Raw genomic sequence first — 20,480 nt, forward strand, 5'->3', positions numbered from 1 at the left:
ATTTCACTCTTCAGTTACTGTTTCAGTTATGTGGTATTTCTCACATTTAAGCTGCAGGGTCTTATTGGGTTGCCGTGAGAATAGGAAGGCTAGAAGAGGTTTGGGAGAATTTTAACCAATAAAGTGTGGCAAACAGGGTGATATCAGTGTGGAAATAATGTGCATTCTGAGGCATTGTCAGAGAGGCCTAATCTGATTCCTCATTCACCATTGTAGGTAGTAGTTGGGTTGAACTGCTAGGTCTTTAGGAAGAGGCAAGGACTGGAAAATAACCAGGGATTTGGATCTCAATTTACAGTCATGCCATGAGAGGGCCCACCTTCAAAAGACCAGGGTGGTTTAGAACCTTCAAGCAAATAAACTACTGTAACATTGAGGGAAGTGCGCAGGAAGGATTAATTAGGAGACAGGGGGGCCTGGGTTACAGAAGAAGATCTGCAAGAGCGGAGGTGACTGGAGAATGTAAGGGTGGGGTTTGGGCTTCCTGAACAACAGTAACAGATATACAGCCATAGAAACAAAGGCAGCAGGTAAGAAGGGGTGGGAGAAAAGTAAAATCCAAAGGAGTGCCTAGGATAAGTCCATAGGCTTCAGTTCTTCCTTCCCTGTCCTATCTCTGCTTGTTTTCCTTCTCCCCTCAGTTGTAGACCAGTCTTGGAAGCTGATATTAGAAGTGTTCTCCATCTCTTTATCTTGTCAGGAAAAAGGATCCAGCATCATTTTGATTAAGATGCCATTGGGATGATTATTTTTTATCTTCTTGTCCTGGGTGTTCACAATACTTAAAAAGCACCCACAGTCTTGCATTTATGTGATTAGTTTTGAGCTCTAGCTGTGAAATTGAGCCATAGCCTCGCAGCCTGAGGGAAGGGTTTTCCCATCTTTGTGCTCAACCCTAGGCTGAGAAGGGTTTGTATACATTAAGTGCTACCTTGGATACAGACCAGTTAGGTGCTGGAAGAATTAGAAAGGATGTAAGTAGGTTTGACTCTGGAGGTGGGAGACAAACATCAGAGAAGTGTCTATTCTGTAGTAGAGGTTCCTTGGACTGGGCTGCCTGTTTGGTTCTGTCCCTGTATGCAGTTGGCCAGTGGAGATCTTAAAAGTCTTGTGGGCAGGAATACCCATCTGTTACCTGAGTGACTCTAATTGTGTGCTAGTGTTGTAGTCATTGTGTAGTCTTGGGAAGGACATTCTAGCCAGGGCTGATCTGAAGTCTAAATCCTGGCAGAGGCTGTCACTTGAAGATGCAGATGTTGCTGAAAGCAAAGGAGTGTGCAGAGTTCACAGCAAAAGGCAGTGAGCCAGAAAAGGAAGTTTGAATATATTACTGAGTGGTTGAGAATAAACAGATACAGATATTGCCAGTACATGAATAGAGGTTGGGATCAGAGGGGGAGGTGTTCCAAAAGGTTAAAATGGATGTAGGTTAACTGGTTAGGAAGCCATTGCAATACTTGAGTATGATGTTGGCTCGGACCCATGTGGTGATGGTACAAATGAAGAGAAGTTGTGAATTGTAGCCCTTAGGTATTGAGAAAGAAACACACTTGAGAACCATGCTCTTAAGTACTCATAGCTCCTTTGGATACTAGTGGGCTATTGGGGAGTCAGTGATACGAAGAGGTTTCCTAAGAAGTCGAGGGTGGAACCTATAGTTGTTGTAAGTGGGGTGCTCTGATCCATGTCAGATCCATATCAGGAAAAACTGTTGTAGATGACTTCCTTATTGGTGATGTAGGTAGTTATGTAGCATCTCTCTGCTGCAGCTGTTTGACCATTGATCTATTGGAGATAGGTGGTGATGGTTAGGTAGGTAGGGTGATAACTGGCTGGAAAACTTAGAACCGTGTTCTCCAAAAGTGATGCAGAAAAGCAATGCTTTGAGGTTGTGGTATCTGGAAATGGACTCTAGGGACTAGGTCTGCATTGTTTATGGATATTATTTCCCGTATCAGCCGTATTTGGATGAAAATCCAACAGACCAAATGAAGGGGATTGGTAGTTGGAAACTGGGGAGTTGGGGATGAAACATGCCTTTTTTTTTTTTTTTTCCTATGGTAACATTTAATTTTTAAAATTGTGGGCGGCAACAGTGGTTCAGTGGCAAAATTCTTGCCTGCCACGCTGGAGGCCCGGGTTCGATTCCCGGAGCCTGCCCATATGCCAAAAAAAAAAAAAAAAAAAAAAGGCAATTCATAGTATTATGATTAATCAAATTTTTGTATTTATGGATCATATAATAGTCCTTGTTTTTCTGTTATTTGTGCAATATGTGTACCAGTTAGTAAAGACTGTAAGTTGGAGCAAAACTAATTATCAATAAGTGATTTTCATCATCTTGGGTTTATTGGTCTACCTATGTTATGCTGAAAAATGGGATGATTGGATTCATAACAGGACAGATTCTCAGGAAGCCTTTATCACCATTAGTTGGACTCGAAGGAGAAAAGAAAGGGTGCAGTGGTTCAGAAACTGAAATTTTGATAAATGTAAAAATATGGGATCCATCACTAATGTTACAAAAGAAAATATTCTAACATTTATATCCAGAAAGAACCCTACTTGTTGCAAACAGGGATTTACCCAGATGGTAATAGGAGGTATAGTGCAGGTCCCAAAGTAGCTTCCCTTTCTCAGACTCAGTGTCCAGAATCCAAGTTCAGTATAGTTGGATCTTTCCCTATTGGTGAATAGATTCTTTGCGAACACCAAGATCCTAGTCTTTGTTCCCATTTCTGCCTCTCAGTAATGATGGCCAGAAGTGAAGTGAGAGAAGCCCAGGACACACTGAATAGCTGAATCTCTCAGCAGATTCTTTTCGCTTCTGTTTGATAGTCCCATGTTGGATACTCCTCCGGTCATCAGAAGTATTTTGGAATTCATTGGGTGTATCATTGTCCAAGGTCATATTCACTTGAAACTTCACTATTCTTGGGTTCATCAGTAGAATATTTCTCAGGTGGGGCTCCAGTTCCAGCTTCCCCAGCTGCAAATTGGGCCTGATGTCATTCTTCTGAGAGGCCAGAGGGGAGAAGGGGCACAACACACCCTCCCCATCAGGTTCCTTCTTCAGTGAACTGATGCAGTACAGGCAGCAGACATTTCCACATTTCATATACATTGGTTTTTCAAAATACTCCAGGCAGGTAGGCCATCTACTTATTTCTTTAAAGTGTTCAGCCATAATACTGTCTCTGCTCCACTAGCTCCTCCTTTATCTCCAAGTACTTCCAAAGGTAGCTTAGTTCTGGAATTGAAACATGGCGTTTTGATAAGGTCTTCTTTCATTAGAAAAATAACATGACTAGAGAAACTGTCAGGGACAAGACTGAAAGGAAGTTCATGGTAATGATGTGGAATGTGGTGGTTGATGATTTTGGAGTTGAGTCTACCAGGTTGGTGGTGCCTTGCTTAGAGTTGCTGTGATCCTACCTTAGATTTGTGGCCAGGAGTAGAGTGGCCTTTCTCAAGACTAGGGCACCAAGATAGACCAGCTCAAGTCCTGGTTGTGTCTGTATTGAGAGGTCCTCATAGGAGAAGTGTCCAACCCTGCTTTTGGTTAATTTGGACAGGGAAAGTTTTGTTTTGTTTTGTTTTGTTTTCCAGAAGGCTGAGAGAACAGTGTCATGAGCACTTGGGATAGCTGACGTCTGGTCTTGACAGTACTTTTAAAAGGAGCAGATATTGCCAGGACAAGAAGACCTTTTGCTGGCTCCCTGACAGAGATGCTAACTTGCTCTAAAAAGCGTATGTGATGGGATATGTGAGTTTTTCTCCCCTAACTCTTGGCAGCAAGAAGAATGATATGTCTGATGGCAAGAGCCAGGGATAAGGTTGGCGGATGTAAAGGATTTAAAAGTGGGCTGGGTAAAGGTTTGTTCTGAGTGAGGAATTGAGTAGCTGGGACTGTGACCCTCCTTGGTCAGTAACTCTGGGATAAGAAGTTCATCTCATCCTGGGTATTTAAAATGTTGTCTGAGAACCAGCAGCATCCACATCACCTGGGAGCTTGTTAGAAATATAGACTATCAGGCCCAACCCAGACCCAAATAGAATCTGCAATTTAACAAGATCTTTGGGTAATTTAAAGTTGGAAAAGCACTGCTCTAGTCTAGACCAATGATCCTCAAACTTTAAAGGAACATCTGAATCACCTGGAGGGCTTGTGTAAACACATTACTTGGCCCCACTCCCAAGCTTTCTGATTCAGAAAGTCTGGGGTTGAGGGAAGACCCCCAAATTTTAATTTCTAACAAGTTCCCAGGTGATGTGATACTGCCTGTTGGGTGGTGGGGGACCACATTTGAGAACCACTGACCACTTTTGCTTTCTGTTCTCTAAAATAGGGGAATAATTCCTGCTTGCCTTATAGAATTGTATTAAATAAGCCATTGTGAAAAGTGTTCAGTGCATTATAGGTAGGATGACAGTCTGTGTATTGCTTGCTTCCTGGTTGGTGTTTTTTTTGTTTGTTTTTAAATCTGCTGTCAGCTAGCACAACTATTTCCCTGCCTGGCTCTGGCCATCAGATGAAGTCTATGAATCACCCCATAGTGATGCAGTCTTCTATCAAGATGAACAGCTGGTAGAAGCTGGGACTGTGGATAGGGATTATTGTGCAAGGCCTCTGGAAACTCAGCCACCTTCTCCAAGCACCTATCAGATTTGCCTGATCTCTTTGCCCAAGTCTACCTGGTTCTGTCTTGACCACCTATTACCCCCGCTTCTTCACTACCAGTTATTATATCTTTAGTGTGGTATTTAGATCCATTGGAAAAATGGTCTTTGTCTAACCAAGCCTTTTCTCATCTCGTGATCCTGAGAAAGTTACGTAACTTTTTCCCACCTTGTTGTATTATTGCCTGAACAACTGGCTTTGGCTGCCTGTGCCCAGTCTCAGAATGTAGACTCGGGATCTCCAAAGTGAGAGGAGTAAAGGTGGAAAATTTTCTGATGAGAAGCAATATAGCACGTTGGTTAAGGGTATACGTGTTCTAGAACCAGACTCTCTGGATTTTACCACCTTCTAGCGTATAACCTTGGGCAAGTTACTTAATACCATTTATGCCTTCGTAGTCTTATTGATAAAACAGGGTTGATAATAGCACCAATCTCATGGAGCTGTTGGAAGGATAAAATGAATTAATATATGTAAGTGCTTACAACAATGCCTGTCACATAATAGCTATATGTGTTAGCTCTTATCTGTAGAATTAGTATTAGTATTATTCTGATCCTCAGCCTCGAAATAAGTTATTGCAGTTGGTGGCTGGGAGGCAGGCCCTGCTTCTCTGGGGAGCACAATAGGAGCCTTTAGGCTCTTAAACAACCTAGTAGATGGAGCCATGGCACTACCCAGAAAGATTTTTTCCCTCCACTGAAATGGTAAGTTGGGCTTGCCATCCTTCCCCTTTGGGAAACCTCTCCTAAACACAATCTGACATTCGTTTAATTAATTAATTAATTTTGTGACGAATATATGTATACAGGTAGCTACAAATAAATCATTTGGTTGCTTCTTGACCTGAAGGGTCTGCTTCACATAGGCCACTAATATCAAGAGTTATTTACAATTGAGAATATAAGAATGTTTGAACTGAGGTTTTTTTTGAGTCACGTGCATATAGAGGTAAACTTAGGCATATGCACCCCCTGGGGTGAGGCTGTGATTCCTAAGACTTTTTGATCCCCTTCATTTATCGGTATTGAGGTTTTTTTAAAAGTCAGATTTTAGTAAAAATAAATTACAATTCACTCTGCATGCCATCCTTCCACCCCTCCACCCCCCTGAAATAAAGGGTAGCAATGTCTATTTTCAGCCCCTTTCTGCATTTTAATTGCTTTGGAGTCTATGGGGATAGGTGGAAGGGGACACGTAGGTGAAAAATCAGCCTTTTAAAGCCCTGAGTTTTTACCCTTCCTTGTTCTGAAACTTCGAGCATCAGCTCTCATCCGTCAAAGTGTAAATCAGCAATTAAAACCCAAACAGCCAAATGCCAAAGATGACCTGAAGCACAAAGCAACTGACAAACAAGTCCGGACAAATCGACGGGTAATTTATAAGCTTTGCCCTAAAATCTAATTATTTGGCAATTCGAATTTGCAGCCAGCCAGGGCTTGGCAATAAATTTAACCCGCCATAAATTATTTAGGAGCAGTCTGTGGTGTAAATCAAAACCACGAGTGTTTGTTTAAGAAATAAGCTCCTTGGGCATTAAATGTCTTTTTTTTTTTTTTTTCCTCCAAGGCAGAAACTGTAAAGCAAACCATGCCCCATTGCCTAGTGCAGCCCTCACTTCTCCCATCCAACTTACCCTCTTCTCTGTAGCTTGGAGACTCCCTGATCCCGTGGTGAAAGGGCCTGCCTTTGCATGGAAATTTTATCCAAAACCAAGTATTTGGATAAAACCCACATGTTTGTCAGGTACTGCTTTTATGGTGCAATGTTGCTTTTGGATTTTATCAAACCTTCCTGTGCAGGCACACGTGCTTTTTGGAATTTTCTTAAGTGGGAGAAGGGAAGGAGTAGATTAGTTGTTACTGCCTCTAAATTGAGAGATGCCGGTTCCTTCCTAGATGAGAGGGGGAAGCCATGAAAAATCATCTGCTCTTTTCCTTATTTCAGACAGGATCATAGAAACATCAGCTTAGGCAGAGAAGAATCTGTACTTTGGAAAAAAAGGTCTGTAGAATGCTGCACTATTAAACCCTCTGTCCCATTGTCAGGAAATTCCAACAGTCTAACCTAAATCCCTTCTGCTTAAAATCCTTTTGTTGTTGTTCTATCTTTAAATATAATCTTATCACTGCAGTCAATTTAGTTGAAAGAGTTTGAATACCCTGAAAGCAACCTACACTTTTATTTCTTGTAATCTACTGATGGTAGGTGTGAAATTTCATTTGAAATGCTGTTGCAGTTTTGTCCTCAGTTTATCAGGGGAATCACTGGTGTTCCTAGTTGAGCAATTAGAAAGCAGCTGGGTTGGAAACCTCTCTTCCAACTCACTTAAAAAGGTAAGACGATATTTGCTCAATGCCTTCCTTTTTATCTGTCTTTCCTCACCTTAAAAAAAAAAAGAAGTTTGCAGCTGATATTTTATTGAGTGAGACAGTAGGTTCTGTTGTTTGGAACCATAGGTGCTTTGAAAAATCCAAGTTCTGAGGCTTTTGTTCTTAGTTGTCAAATTGTGGCCAATTCCCATAAACCATTCACACACCAGCTTTTTGGGGTTTTAGTGCTCTACCTTTGGACAACTGAGGGTGCAGTTAGTATGTGGATAGTGTAGGGTAAGCAACTGTCCAAATTTTAGTACTGACAGTCCCACATCCCAGGAAACCCTTAGTCCTGGGCAAACAAGGATGTTGGCACCCCAGGTAAATCTGAAAAACCCCAGGCTTGTAGGAGTTGAGGGAGGATGAGTCACCACTTATAGACAAGAGGCAATGGATCTAGTGAAAAGCACTTTGGAATATTATATGTCTGGGTCGAGTCCTTGCTCTTGCACTTATCGTCCTTGTCACCCTAGGTAGTTCATGTCAGCTTTCTGATCCTGTGGAGATTTCCGTGGAAGCAAAGTGTTTTCTCTTAGAGGCATGTACTTGGCCTCTGTATTACTGTTGATTACGCCCTCCATATTTCATTCAGCAAAAGTTGAGAGTGAGGACTGTGTTTATATCTCCAAAACCTAGCCAGAACAAATTGAAGGTTTATCATTCTGGCCCTCCCTGGACCCAGAGCCTAACACCACCTGTATTCCTGCAGTCACAGTGGAGGCTTTTCAGTAGCTATCCTCTAGGACTTTATGCTTGGATATTCCACATTCATTGCTCTTTTAAATTGAGACCGCCTCTCTTGTAGGAGATAGTAGACTGCATGTATGCCCTAAAGGGTAACTTTTCAGACAAAGAGAATTAGATCTTTTTTGACTCTTCAGATTTTGAAAGTTGCTAGTTCTATACTCTATAAATTTCGTTTTCCGTTTGGGAGTCTCACCTCTGTCCCTTAATCAGGTGAATTAACTTCTTTGGGCTTTAGTTTATTTGTAAAATGGGAATAATGATTTCCGCCTTATGAGTTGTTAAGAGGATTAAATGAGATCATTCCTATTAAGCATTTAGTACAGTGACTGCCATGTAGTAAACAAATGGAAGAATAAACTGATGATGATGATGATGATGATGATACAATTTATCTCCCTGGATTAATAAGAAAAGGTATGTGAAAACATACTGTGAACTGAAAAGCATAACACTTTGTATGTCTCTCTATAAAGGCATTTATCATTGTGCATTGTTCATTGTTTGTTTGCATATCTTTTCTGCTCAGTAGTCCTTACACTTCTCCAAAGCAAAGATTACATCTTATCTCTTAAGTCCCTTTCCAATTCCTGTACAATGCCTCGCACAAAGTAGGTGCTCAGGTAGTTTAGTTGAATGCAAATGACATACAAAGGTAAGGAATTGTGGCACTATTTTTAGGTGAGGGAATAAAAGGCTAGTAAATACAAACTGGCCCTTCCTTCCTGGGGCTATTTTTACCCAAGTAGCCACTCAGCTGTTCCTAAAAAAAAAAACTTCCTAGGAGAATGATGATTTTGGGAGAGAAGAAAAGAGGGGGCAGGACCAACAGTTTCATTATCTGAGCAACTGGCCCTAGAAGCTACACTTGGTTACATCTTCACAAACCCTTGGGTTGGAATTGATGCGATCAACCTGTAGTATCATGGTTACCTCTTTGATCATTATCAGCTGAAATCTGTCAAGGAAGTGTTTGGCTTATCTTGAGTGCACTGGCTGCGGAGTCATGCCAGCTTGGTGCAGATTAGGACTCCTTTTCCGTGAATGGGCTGTTAGGAGCAGTATCTTGAGGTTCTGGGCATTGTTGGACAAATACAGGAAGGTAGGTGCCAAAATAAGCCCCTATCTGCTGACTCCCTGGCAAGAAGACTTCTATCAGGAGCTCCTTTTTTGCAACCTCAGTGGCTCAAATGAGGTGATCAATATGCCAGTGTGCAAGATCATTGTTACCACGGCTCCTGATTCTGCTGGGGAAGGGCCTCTGCAAAGTCATATTCTGAGAATTGGCCCTTGAAAACCCCTCTTCTTGGTCTCAGGAAGACGGTCTGGCTAATGGGCTGGCAATGTCAGAGAGGTATGTTTAGAGTAGGCCCATTCTGATATGTCCTGAGTCTTGGGTCCCTGGCCCATAGATATTTCAGGTGTCTACCCCATTTTCTACATGGAGCTTGGGCCAACTTATTCCTCCTCTCTGGGAAGGTGGTACTGAATATGATGAGCACTTAGGCTCCATTTCCTGTGGATGAGGAACCAGCAACAGGAAAATTTGAGTACTCAACCTCAGTGGGGAAACCCAAAGGCCAAGTTTGCAGAGTCTGCTGACTCTGCGGGTCTGAGCGGGAGCTGAAGTGCTTACTATTTTATAATATATACTAATGAAATTCTAGATCTATAATAACATTTCAGATATCTAAAACAAACCATGTGCTTGTAAAAAAGTGGAAAGAGATCAACTTTAAGCCATAAATTTTTGGTAATAGAGGTTTTTTTTTTCCTATTTATGTTTGATAGATATTTTTGTTTCCAGAGGAATGTCAACTCCTAATTTCATAATGTATCATGGGCTTAAGAAAATTGAATTTAATAAAAGTCAAAGATGAATGACATCCTTAAAGGTCCCAACACTTGTCTTTATTAGCAGGACAAACTGCAGGTCTCCAAACACTGTTTCTCTCCAAATGAAAGTTTAAATGAAAAGTACTTTTGTGTCACAGGTTAAATTTCATTGTGGGCCTAGCTAACGTTGTTAGTGAGGAACTGGCTGTATTTGTTTCCTTAGACACCGAGGCAGCCAAACTTACCAGGCTATGGAGCTCTTTCTACTGGGGAGATGTTTCAGTGCTGACCCTTTCTTTACAGAAGCCTCTGCATAGTGAGAGAGAAAGGATATTTCAGAAATTCAGGAGTCAGATGAGTTCTAAGCCAAGCATTTTGGAGTTAGCTCTTGAAAATCCTGAATATCTGATTTTTCAGGGGGAATACTGACGTGTATTTTATGTGTGTATATGTTTCAATTTTCTCTCCCTTCTATGTGGCATGCCTTATGATGCTTGCTGGGGAATGAGAGATCCAGAGAACTGGGAAGTAAATGCCCACTTCTCTTCATATTGGGAGGAGAGATATTGCATCTAAGCAGCAGCCTGGGCCTCCTTTCCATCTCCCCTCTGTAGCCTTTCTGCCCTTCCTGTCTCTCGGAATAAGCCCAGGGAGACCAGGCATCCAGAATCTTTGAGTTTCTCTGGCATGAAATTTAGCTGCCTGGATTTGATCTTCAGTCCTGCTGTGATGTGTTGGATTGAGATAGATGCTTTAAAAACAATCCCAGTAGCAGTGGATATGTTTTGGGAGGAGGATGCTTGGCTGGCCTGGGGTATCAAGGAGATTGACTGTTTTGCCTTCTGTCTTCCCACCCATTCATTAAGTGCAGTCAGATGTCAACAGCTCCTGTGTTGCTTCTTCCGGCTGTCCCTGGAGAGAACCATTTTACCTTGGTTTTAGGGATGCTGGAAAGGTCTTCTACAGAATGGGAGACCTGGGCTAAAGTTGCCACTGGAGCTAACTACTGGGGCTACTGAGTGGGCAAACCCCCCCACCCCCTTCTCTCTCTTCAGAGGAGGCTTTTCCACATGCTAATTTTACTCAGAGGATTTTGCTTTTATTTATTTTTTTTATTATTTCCTATTTGTCTCTTCCAGATGTTTTCAGGGCAGTTTTTTTTGTGTGTGTTGTAAACTAATTCCATTCATGTTTTAAAAATTTATGAAAGCACTAATAAAAATGTCAAAGTGGTAAAAATGTTAGCTTTTCCTCTGCTTTGATTAAATTTTGCAAACTGGTTTTGAATATTAAAAAGCAATAATTTTTTTTATTCTCTCTCCTTGCTTTCCCCCTTCTCTCTGGTGCCTGTGTGCTCTCTCCTGCCCTGTCCCCCCACTAGTGCATTCCTCCCTTCCCAGGAGCAATGTACGAGTTGTGCTGCACAGACAACGTTCTGCAAGCCTGTTTGCACACCAGGACCTTGGTGCTGTGCATCACTATTAAATAACGGAGACAAATTAATCTTAGAGACACCAAACAAATTGTCACTCCTCTTCCTTCTCTTCCATTATGTTCGGGAGGACTGGGAAGGGTTGGCTAAATGATTGGGGGGAAGGGTGTTTTCTGCTGGAAAGAAAGGTGGGAGGCACTAACATCTATAACTCTTATTCAGTTTTCTTTTTGTTTTTAGTATTCCCTTTGACTTTATTTATTATTTATCTATTTTTATGAAAACTGATGAAGAAACTAACCAGCTCTGTCTAGTCTTCATACAAGGGAATCTATGCATTGCTCTGATGGCTGGTTTTCTACATGGCTAGAGATCAGATCCAGGCTCATTTCTGGTCAGGGATCAGGGGGATAGGGACTTAGTTTTAGGGGCCTGAGTGAACAGGCCTCTGCTAGAGAACCAGTTGGGGAAGCTGGAGTAGATTGTGCCTCTGTCTTCCCTCCCCTTTCCTGGGAGAATGGGGTTGGTGTGTGTCCAGTCCCCAGAACCTGTGATAATATTAACAGTGGGATGGTTAGGATTGTAACTGACCTGGCACCAACTCATTCAGTTTGGGTTTGGTCTGGTAGGAGCTGAAGAGTACACACACAAAAAACAGCTTCTCTCATTCTTCACAAGATTTGCACATTGCGAAAGCTCTATCTTTATACATTCATCTTCAGGAAACATAGCTACTGGAACACAGCTCTACAGTTTCAGGCACTTCCCTCTAGCCTCTCTAATACCCCTTAAACTGAAAGGGGGCTATCTTTATAATGCGTAAGAATAAGCTCCAGGATAACTTCTCAGCTCTGTTTGAAATCTCTCAGCCATTGACAGTTTATTTTGTCTCATTTCTCTCTTTCCCCTTTTAGTCTAGAAAGTTTTCTCAATCCCTTGATGCTGAGTCCCAGCTCATTCTAGGATTTCTGTCCCACTTTGCCAGGAAGGTTTACACCCCTGAAAGTCATGTCCTACGTAGAGAAGGGGAGGGCAGTGAGTTTGCTTGTCGTTTTGGCTGAGAGAGAGGCCACATCTGAGCACCAAAAGAAGTTCTCTGGGGGTCACTCTTAGGCCTAATTTTAAGTAGGCTTAGCCTATCCTTTGTGGGGATAAGTTTCGTATGAACAAACCCCAAGATTGAGGGCTTGACCTATTGCTTTGGTTGTCCCTATTGCTTGTGAGAATATCAGGAATTCTCCACTTGGGGAAGTTGAATTTTCTTCCTTTCTCGTCATTCACCCAAGGAGACTTTGCAAATACTTTTTTATTCACTGTTCAAATCACTCTGGGATTTATTGGGGCATCACTCTGGACAAACCACAAACTCTCATGCCCTACTCAAGGTTCCATGTACTTATGGTGCTCATTTAAACTGTCCACGTAAGTTATATTAGGAAATGCACTAGACAAATTATAAATTTTGTACCAAGCAAACATCTTTTGCTTTAGTCTTACACACAAATTAAAGTTTTAAAGTATGAATTACCATCTATTTTCAACACCCTGCAATATTGACATTCCATTGTTCGTCCTCATGCAAAAACATTTTAAAATTTGTATATTTAGTCACTATCATTGTACACTGTAGGCATTCCTAGATTATACCATCTCTGTCTTTATCATCTATCTTTCCTTCTGATTTCATTTCTGCCCCCAGCCCTCCTCCCTCTGTCATTCTCACATTCAGCTTCGTTTAGTGTACTAACATTATTGTATTACAGTTAGGTAGTATTGTGCTATCCATTTCTGAATTTTTACGATCAGTCCTGTTGCACAATCTGTATCCCTTCAGCTCCAGTTACCCAATATCTACCCTATATCTATCTCCTGATGGTCTCTGTTCTTAGCTGAAATTCTCCAAGTTCATTCACTAATGTTAATTCATATTAGTGAGACCATATAGTATTTGTCCTTTTGTTTCTAATCTCACTCAGCATAATGTCCTCAAGGTCCATCCATGTTGTTACATACTTCATAATTTTATTCTGTCTTACAGCTGCATAATATTCCAACATACGTATATACCACAGCTTGCTTAGCCACTCGTCTGTTGATGGACAGTTTGTCTGTTTCCATCTCTTGGCAGTTGTAAATAATGCTGCTATAAACACTGGTGTACAAATGTCCATTTGTGTCCTTGCCCAACTCCTCTCATTCTTGACTCTGAATTATTTGAAATTGTTGATTAAAATAACTTATTCCTCATTTTCTGTGTCTTTGCCACTCTAGGAAATCATCGAATTCCCCATTTTGAAGCTGAATGGCCGGACCATGGAGATTGAATCTACCTTTCACATGTATGTCCAGCCTGTAGTCCATCCACAGCTTACCCCCTTCTGTACAGAGGTAAGGGCCCTGAATGTAGAGAGCAAAGGCTGCTGGGAGAGGAACTTTTGGAACATTGGTGCCCTATATAGGTTGCTTAGGGAAAGCTTAAGTCTTATCAGTGCTGCTAATGCAAGTGTACATTGGACCCAGCAGGTAGCTTTTTACAACGTGTACCACTTGGGCCACCATAGTCATTGGGCACCCAGGGAGAGCAGTGGCACAATATGCCCCATCTTCCCCAACATCTTTCCATTGCCATCTTTATCCTTCCTGGACTTAGAGTTCAAGAACAGTATGGTGCTTCTGTTTTTTTTCCAGTTCCATTTCCCTTCAGGCCCTTTTGCAAAAGGTGAAGATCACCTACTTGGAGGGAGAGGTTATGTTCAAGCTTTCTTAGCTTCTTAGGAATGTTACCCTATTCTTTGGCAGAGTAGCTCTGTATGAAGCTTAGGTGGAGGTTATGGGAGGCACACTCTATCACAAAAAAGGAAAAGGGCAGTCTTAGTGGAGTATGAGGAGAGCCTGGCCAAGGCTGAAGTGTCCTTATCCTAGACTGTTACTGTCCTCTGTCACCTCACCTGCAGATTAGTATTGGCCCCATTTATAGATTGTGAAACTGGGACTAACTGAGATTTTGATGTTTGCTGGAGACCCAAAATAAGTCATTGGGCAGAAGGGAGGTACCCCTGAGAGTTCTCACTCACAGGACTTTGTGGAGAAACCTTTTGTGGATACTTTCCCCTGTGATGCATCGTTATGCACTCTGTGGTACCCAACGGACTGGGGTGGAATCATGGGTCAAGAATGTGTGTGGGTAGAGGTGGTGGAAAGACAGCAGTGTTTTTGGAATCTACTGTTTTGGTTTGTTGAAGTTTGTTAGAATGCAGCTTTTAAAAAGGGAATTAAGTTGCAGGTTTACAGTTCTAAGGCTATAAGAATGTCCAAGCTAAATCATCCAGAGAAAGATACCTTGATTCAAGAAAGACCAATGGGTCCAGAACACCTCTGTCAGCTGGGAAGGCACATGGGTGGTGTTTGCTGGTCCTTTGGCTTCTTATTTCAAACAGCTTACTTGGGGGCATTTTCCTTCTGTATCTCCAATGGTTTCTTGTCTGTGTCAGCCCTGAAGCTTTTTCCAAAATGGTTCCCTCTTAAAGGAATCCAATAGGCGGATTAGGACCCACCTTGAATGAGCGAAGATACATCTCCATGGAAACCATCCAATCAAAAGGTACCACCCACAATTGGGTGGGTTACATCGCCATGAAAACAATAAAAAAGATACCACCCAACAATATTGAATTAGGATTAAAGAACATGGCTTTTCTGGGGTACACAACAGTTTCAAACCAGCACACCTACCTTCTACATATGAATGAAACAGGAGGGAGCTGTTCTTGAGCATTCTCCACTCTCCTCAGAGTGGAGAAGGGCCTGCTTGATGCTGATGGGAGGATTCAGTTGTCTCTGAGGCTGACTTAACCTGGGTATGAGGTCTTGAGGATTGGTCCTGATCTTGATAGCAGTGTTTGCTGTCTGACGCAGGTGGGTCTTTTGTTGTAGGTGTCTGTTTGCCACGGACATTGCTTATAAACCAAGTGACTAGTCTCTTTAGCCTATTTTGGTTCCACTAACAATGCTGAGTTCTTGTTCCCTCTTTGGTCTATTATTTTTCCTTCCTCCCTCCTTCTATACCACCAGGGAACATTAATCTGTCCTTTTTGTGCCTTTTGAAAAATCATCATCTTAATGATAAAAATCCCCTTTCTTATGGGAAGGGAAGGAAAGAATTTCCTTAAGCAACCTATCACCTGAGCCTTCCTCTGGCCTGAAAATGTAGTGTCTTCTTGTCCTTCTCTTCCTCTTTGTGTGTGGCCTGCCCCTTGGGAGCTTCAGGTCTGTAAGGCTAGGTTGCCTGGTATAGACACTCAGGCCCAAACTTTGGAAAGGTTACTACCTGTTTAGGAATGGACAAAGTATGGCTGGAGCACAGCCCTGGGCAGGAGTGGATATTTGAGAATATCTGGAAAAGCAGTTGCTATTGCTTTTTGGGAGGAGTAGGAGGTTGAGTGAGGCTGCAAGGCTAGGGGGAGAGGAAATCTGAGAATGTGATGAAAAATATGGTTCTTCTTTCCAGAAAGTTTCGCCTAAGTACATATAATACACATAATATGGATGGTAGCGGGAATAGGAGTGTTAGGGTCCTTGGTATGAAATCCTGTTCTGAAAGTGAAGATGATGGTTGCCCTGCATCTCTGAGCCCACCACCTTGTCTCAGGCTTTCAGAGCTCAAAATTCCAGGATCTGGTCCCTGCCTTTTTCTCCAGCCTCGTATTGCCCTAATTCCTTTCCCACTCCCTCATTCAGAGGATGTCCTCTAACAATCAGCTCCATGATTGTTCCTCTGCCTGTACACTGTTCCCATTCCACTCCCCTGTTCTCCTGCTTGCCCTCCAGAACTGTGCTAAGGGTCACCTTCTAGGAAGCCTTTCCTAATCTGCAGGCTAGGCTATGCTTACCCCAACATAGCCCTAATCAGATAAATTACATTGTAATTCCCCTCTAGATTGTGAGTTTCTTGAGGACAGGAAGTAGATCTGATCCATCTCTGTCCCATCATTAGGGCCTGATACCAAGTAAACATTTAATATGTGTTCTTTAAATGAATGAATGTTGTCAAAGAGTTCATTAACCATACCTTACCTCTCCCAAAAGCAATTGTACTGTTCACTTGCTCTTTTGAGTAAGTCAAGTCTTCTTTGAAAAACTTTGAATCATCTAAATATTGTCTGGTTTCCATACTAGATGGAATTTTATTGTGGACAGAGGCATGGACACAGGATGGTGGCCTCCTCCAACCTGAGACCTCCTCCATCCTGGCCATAGCTGCCTTGGGGGTAGAGCTGGGGGGTCATTTAGTTGGAGGGAACCTTTCATTAGTAAGTATGAGGAACACCCCAAACCTCTAGCTAAGTAACTCATCTAGCAAGATCTTCTCTCTTGCTTAAGTTCTTAGAGGACCCTAGCCTGTAAGTGTGTGTGTGCATATGACACACATGTACATCCACGAGCACATGTTTGTGTGGGAAGAGGGACAGGCTCAGGGCTGGGCAGCAGGAAAAGGGATTCTGCCTAGAGAGAGTCCACATACAGATACTGTGACTGCTGTGAATAATGAATGTGTTATTGGCCTACTTGAGGCCTTTTCTTAATTCCAATTGATAGTGTGCCTGCAGATATAGTTATAACAGAAATAGGATGAGATGTGTTTCATTTCTTCCCAAGGCCTTTCCCTACCACTTATATAATCTGCTTTAACCCATCAGATCTCTGTCTCTAGCAGCCGGGGCTGCTGCACAGTCCTTGACTATGTGCAGTTTTTTGTTGTTGTTTTCATGAAAAAACTAGAAAAATACCCATTTTGCTAAATGCCAGTAAAGGGCTTTCTCTTGCACCTGTACTTATAAAGGGTGAGATTTACTGGTCTCTTTGTCTGAGGAGAGAGTGGGTCTGATTATCAGATTGCACACCAGAGACAAGTGCTTATGTAATCAACAAACTGTCTTGGTGTCAGACTACGATTGTATTGGAGATAAACTGTGAAAGGAGAAGGTGCTGGATGCTGACAAGATATTGGCACTGAGTTTCCTGAGCTACTTCCTGTAGTTGATAATGTTTATGATGAAGGCAGCTAGTTCCTGGACAAAGCTCTTGCATTGGTAGCAGATCTCAGTAACCAGCCATGTTATCAGTCAGGGTCAAAAGCCCCTTGCCTTGCGGTTTCCAAGTCCAAGAGAAGCGGGAGTTAATCTGTAATCCCTCAGTGAAAGGAGCCACAGAACACACATTAATTCTTCCTCTCACCTCTTCTGCTTTAAGTGGTTAAGGTCTCTGAGCTCTATTTAGCCTGTGAGCCCTGGTTCTCAGCTTAGTAATACTTGGCTTTACTCTAGTACCTTTCATCCTGTGAATGTGAAAGCTTTGTACGAACATGTATTAACCCAAGTGGGAGTAGGTTTAAATTTAGCATGAAGGAGTTAAGTTAGGCTTAAGGTAGAACTTCCCAGAATTAATTTTACAAAATTGCTCTCTCTCTCTGAGCTTCTTGCATAAGTTTTATAGGTTGTCTTACAGGTTGTCAGTATCAGGTACAGGGACTAACTTTCTTAATTTCACCCTCTCTTCTGCAGTGCCTTGGCAAAGCTGAGGGATAAGGTGTGGTCTACCTTTGGAGGGATCAGTACAGGGGAGTGAGGCCTCTCCCTAGAAGGCTGCCTCTAGGTGAACCAATAACTTAAGCCCTAGTGGCTCTGAGGGTAGAGTTTAGAATCCTTTAGGAACTCAGCTGTAAGCCATGTGGTTCTGGGCCACAAGTGAAAGTACCTGTTTTCTGGTAAGCCTGGAGAGAAGAGAAGCTGATCTCATGAGGCTCCTCCCAGGCTGATGATTCTAGGATTACAGGCCACTGGAGTGGAGTCTGTGAAAACACCAGGATCCTGATGGCCCTTGGAAATGATAAGAGGCAGGCCTTGTCTGCAGTGAGAGATCCTGCAGCAGGACATCAGAGTTGTGCCCTGGTTTTCCTTTTTGGAGTACTTGTTTTCTCTTCCACATCAATGATTTTCTTGAGCTTTCAGTGGATGCTTGTGGGGTATGTAGGTGCTCACATAAGCCCTCTTTCCAAGGAGGGAGGATTTTTGGCTGGGAAGCCATTGGTTTCCTGTGTGATGAGACTTTCTTGAAGTCCTTCAAGAGAACTTATGAGTGACCGTTGGACTGGTGGGAGCCAAGAGAAGAAGTAGAACTACCTTACTCTAGGAAACTGAGACCAGACCCAAGACTGACACTTGAATGTTGGAGCTTTCCAGGAAGTGAGAATGGCTTGGGCCTTTTCCAGGATTGGAAATATGACTCAACCCTGGAAGAACTTAGCAGGAGAGAAGCTGGACCAGAACGGTTGTGGTGGGTACATGGGCATCAGTCAGTCATCAGGATGTTGGACTTAGAATTGGGAAGAGCCTACTCCTGACTCTTTTTGGTCTCTGCCTGTCTGTGACAAAACCCAGGATAACTGTCTACTCAGTTTGTGGCTCTGGAAGGTGTATAGGCTCTGGGTACGGAAGGGGGATGCCAGGAAGAATACGCGTTCCATGAAGGCAGGATTTTTCTGTTTTATTCACTCCAGATCTCTAGCACATTGCAGGCCTTCCAAAAATGGTTGTTGACTAAATGAAAGTAGGAATGCCTTGTAGTCCAAGGCTAAAGCTGCTGACCCGGTATCCTTCCCCATCTCACCTCCAGCCCTCATCTTTTCTTCTTGACTCAGGCCTTCCTTCTGCTGGGCAGTACTTTGGTCTCTCAAGCAAGGAGAGGGTGTGAAAGTACCAGCTGGGTGGGCATGCTGTGGGTTAAAGCCTTGTGAAAGAACAGTGTAGTTAATCTTTCTAATTTATTTTCCTTTTAGACCATGGGAAGTCTGTAGGCAGCAGCTGTTACCCAATTAAAATACAGATTAATATAAAAACAGTTTCTGGAATATAAAATAGAATGGCTGTGTCCTTACACTTCCTTAAAATACCACCTAATAATGACTTGATGAACTACAGAAACCCACCTAGAGGAACTCAGCGTTCTTAAAATGAAAATTTCTTCCCTAAAAGGTGTGTATTACCATTCCATGTAAGTCACTATGAGAAAATAACCTTCCCTCTTATAGTCTGTGGCTTCTGTGAGTTGGGTATTTGGTATTCATTAAATGTAATTATAGTATAATTGAAGTTTAATCCCCCCCACCTTAAAAATAAAGAAAAAAAGAAATTCCAGATAAGCCTGAGATGCTGTTCTTTCTGGAAGTAGCCAGGGGCGTGTTGGGCATGGTGATATCTGTCTGGCACTTAGGAATGTGGATGTGGGCCTCAAGGCTAAGCTCCTTATAGGTGGTTGAGCCCAGGTCTGTACTTGAGGGAGATTTTGACTTCCTCACAAAACAACCAGCTCATTTGAACCTAGACCTGACCTGGGTGGAGTAGCATAGTTTGTTCTGAGGATTGGCTTGTGAGTTAGACATATTCTCTAGACCAGGCCATGTACATTTGGCCTTCTTGTCTTACTTTCCCCATTGGTTCCAGGTGACTCTGTTTCCTGCTTGGCTAGTTGATACTTGATGCCTCAGGTACACAGGGTGAAGGATAGATGTCTACGGGTGCTCTCTGCCCTCCTTTGGTGGTAGGGAGAGTGTGGTGGGGGGGAAATGCTAGACGTTGATTCTCAGAGAAGAGGTAAGCTTAAACCAAGCGTGACTGACCTATGTGAGCACTCCCCAAGTTTTACGGAAACTTCTGTGAAGCTTGGAGTAGAGTTTACTTTATACTGTAATTTGTGAAACATTTTTGAGGCTCTTGAATACAAAAGACATATAACAACAAGTTTTCTGCAAAATGAAATCTGAAACAGATATGAGATACACTAGTGGCCCCCACATATATATGTACCCCATCTCAGGATAAGATTTTTGGGGAGAGATTCACATTGTGCCCTGGGACTTCATTCTTAAGGCTTCTAGTCAGATTCTGAATCTAAGGCAGTGACAGGTCAAAGCACATAGAAGAAAAAAGACAGAAAGGAAAGGATTCAATCCAGCTTGGAGTCCCTGTACACTGGTTTTCCACCCAATGGCTATTTCTGTCTCTTTTCAGCTCACTGGGATTATTCAAGCCATGGTGGATGGTCAGCCAAGCCTGCAGCAAGTGCTAGAGGTAGGTTGAGTGACCTTTAATTCCTGACCTCTGACTCCTTCCCCCTGCCTTTCTCTCCCTCCCCTCCTGAGAATGTAGCCATGTAATTTGACTACGATTATGGCTTGATTAGAATAACATTTGCTGTCACATCAGTGACATGTTTTTGAGAGTATTGAACCATTGATCTGTCATCTCCAGCTGTTCTCGTCAGGGTTACTGACAGGATGTCCGAGTGCTGCCAGGAGTCAGGCAGAGGGGTCCCCAACCCCTCTTGGCCCATGGCTCTATGTTGGTAGCTCTGGGAC

General features: G+C 42.6%; 1 protein-coding gene across 14 annotated transcripts in view; it reads left to right on the plus strand.

Annotated features, from left to right (window-relative positions):
• ERI3 (ERI1 exoribonuclease family member 3) overlaps nucleotides 1-20,480 on the plus strand; it is a 141,076-nt gene that overhangs the window by 20,684 nt on the left and 99,912 nt on the right. For 12 of the 14 annotated variants that reach the window (XM_077149923.1, XM_077149932.1, XM_077149925.1 and 9 more), the window contains 2 exons: nucleotides 13,340-13,456; nucleotides 20,134-20,193. In XM_077149923.1, the coding sequence (XP_077006038.1) occupies nucleotides 13,340-13,456; nucleotides 20,134-20,193 (177 nt within the window). Of the gene's footprint in view, nucleotides 1-3,609; nucleotides 3,751-13,339; nucleotides 13,457-20,133; nucleotides 20,194-20,480 lie in introns of all 14 variants that reach the window. The other 2 variants (XM_077149933.1, XM_077149922.1) reach the window with 2 other exon arrangements.

The sequence above is a fragment of the Tamandua tetradactyla genome, chromosome 2 (assembly GCF_023851605.1).
Source record: "Tamandua tetradactyla isolate mTamTet1 chromosome 2, mTamTet1.pri, whole genome shotgun sequence".
Classification (NCBI taxonomy): Eukaryota; Metazoa; Chordata; class Mammalia; order Pilosa; family Myrmecophagidae; genus Tamandua; species Tamandua tetradactyla.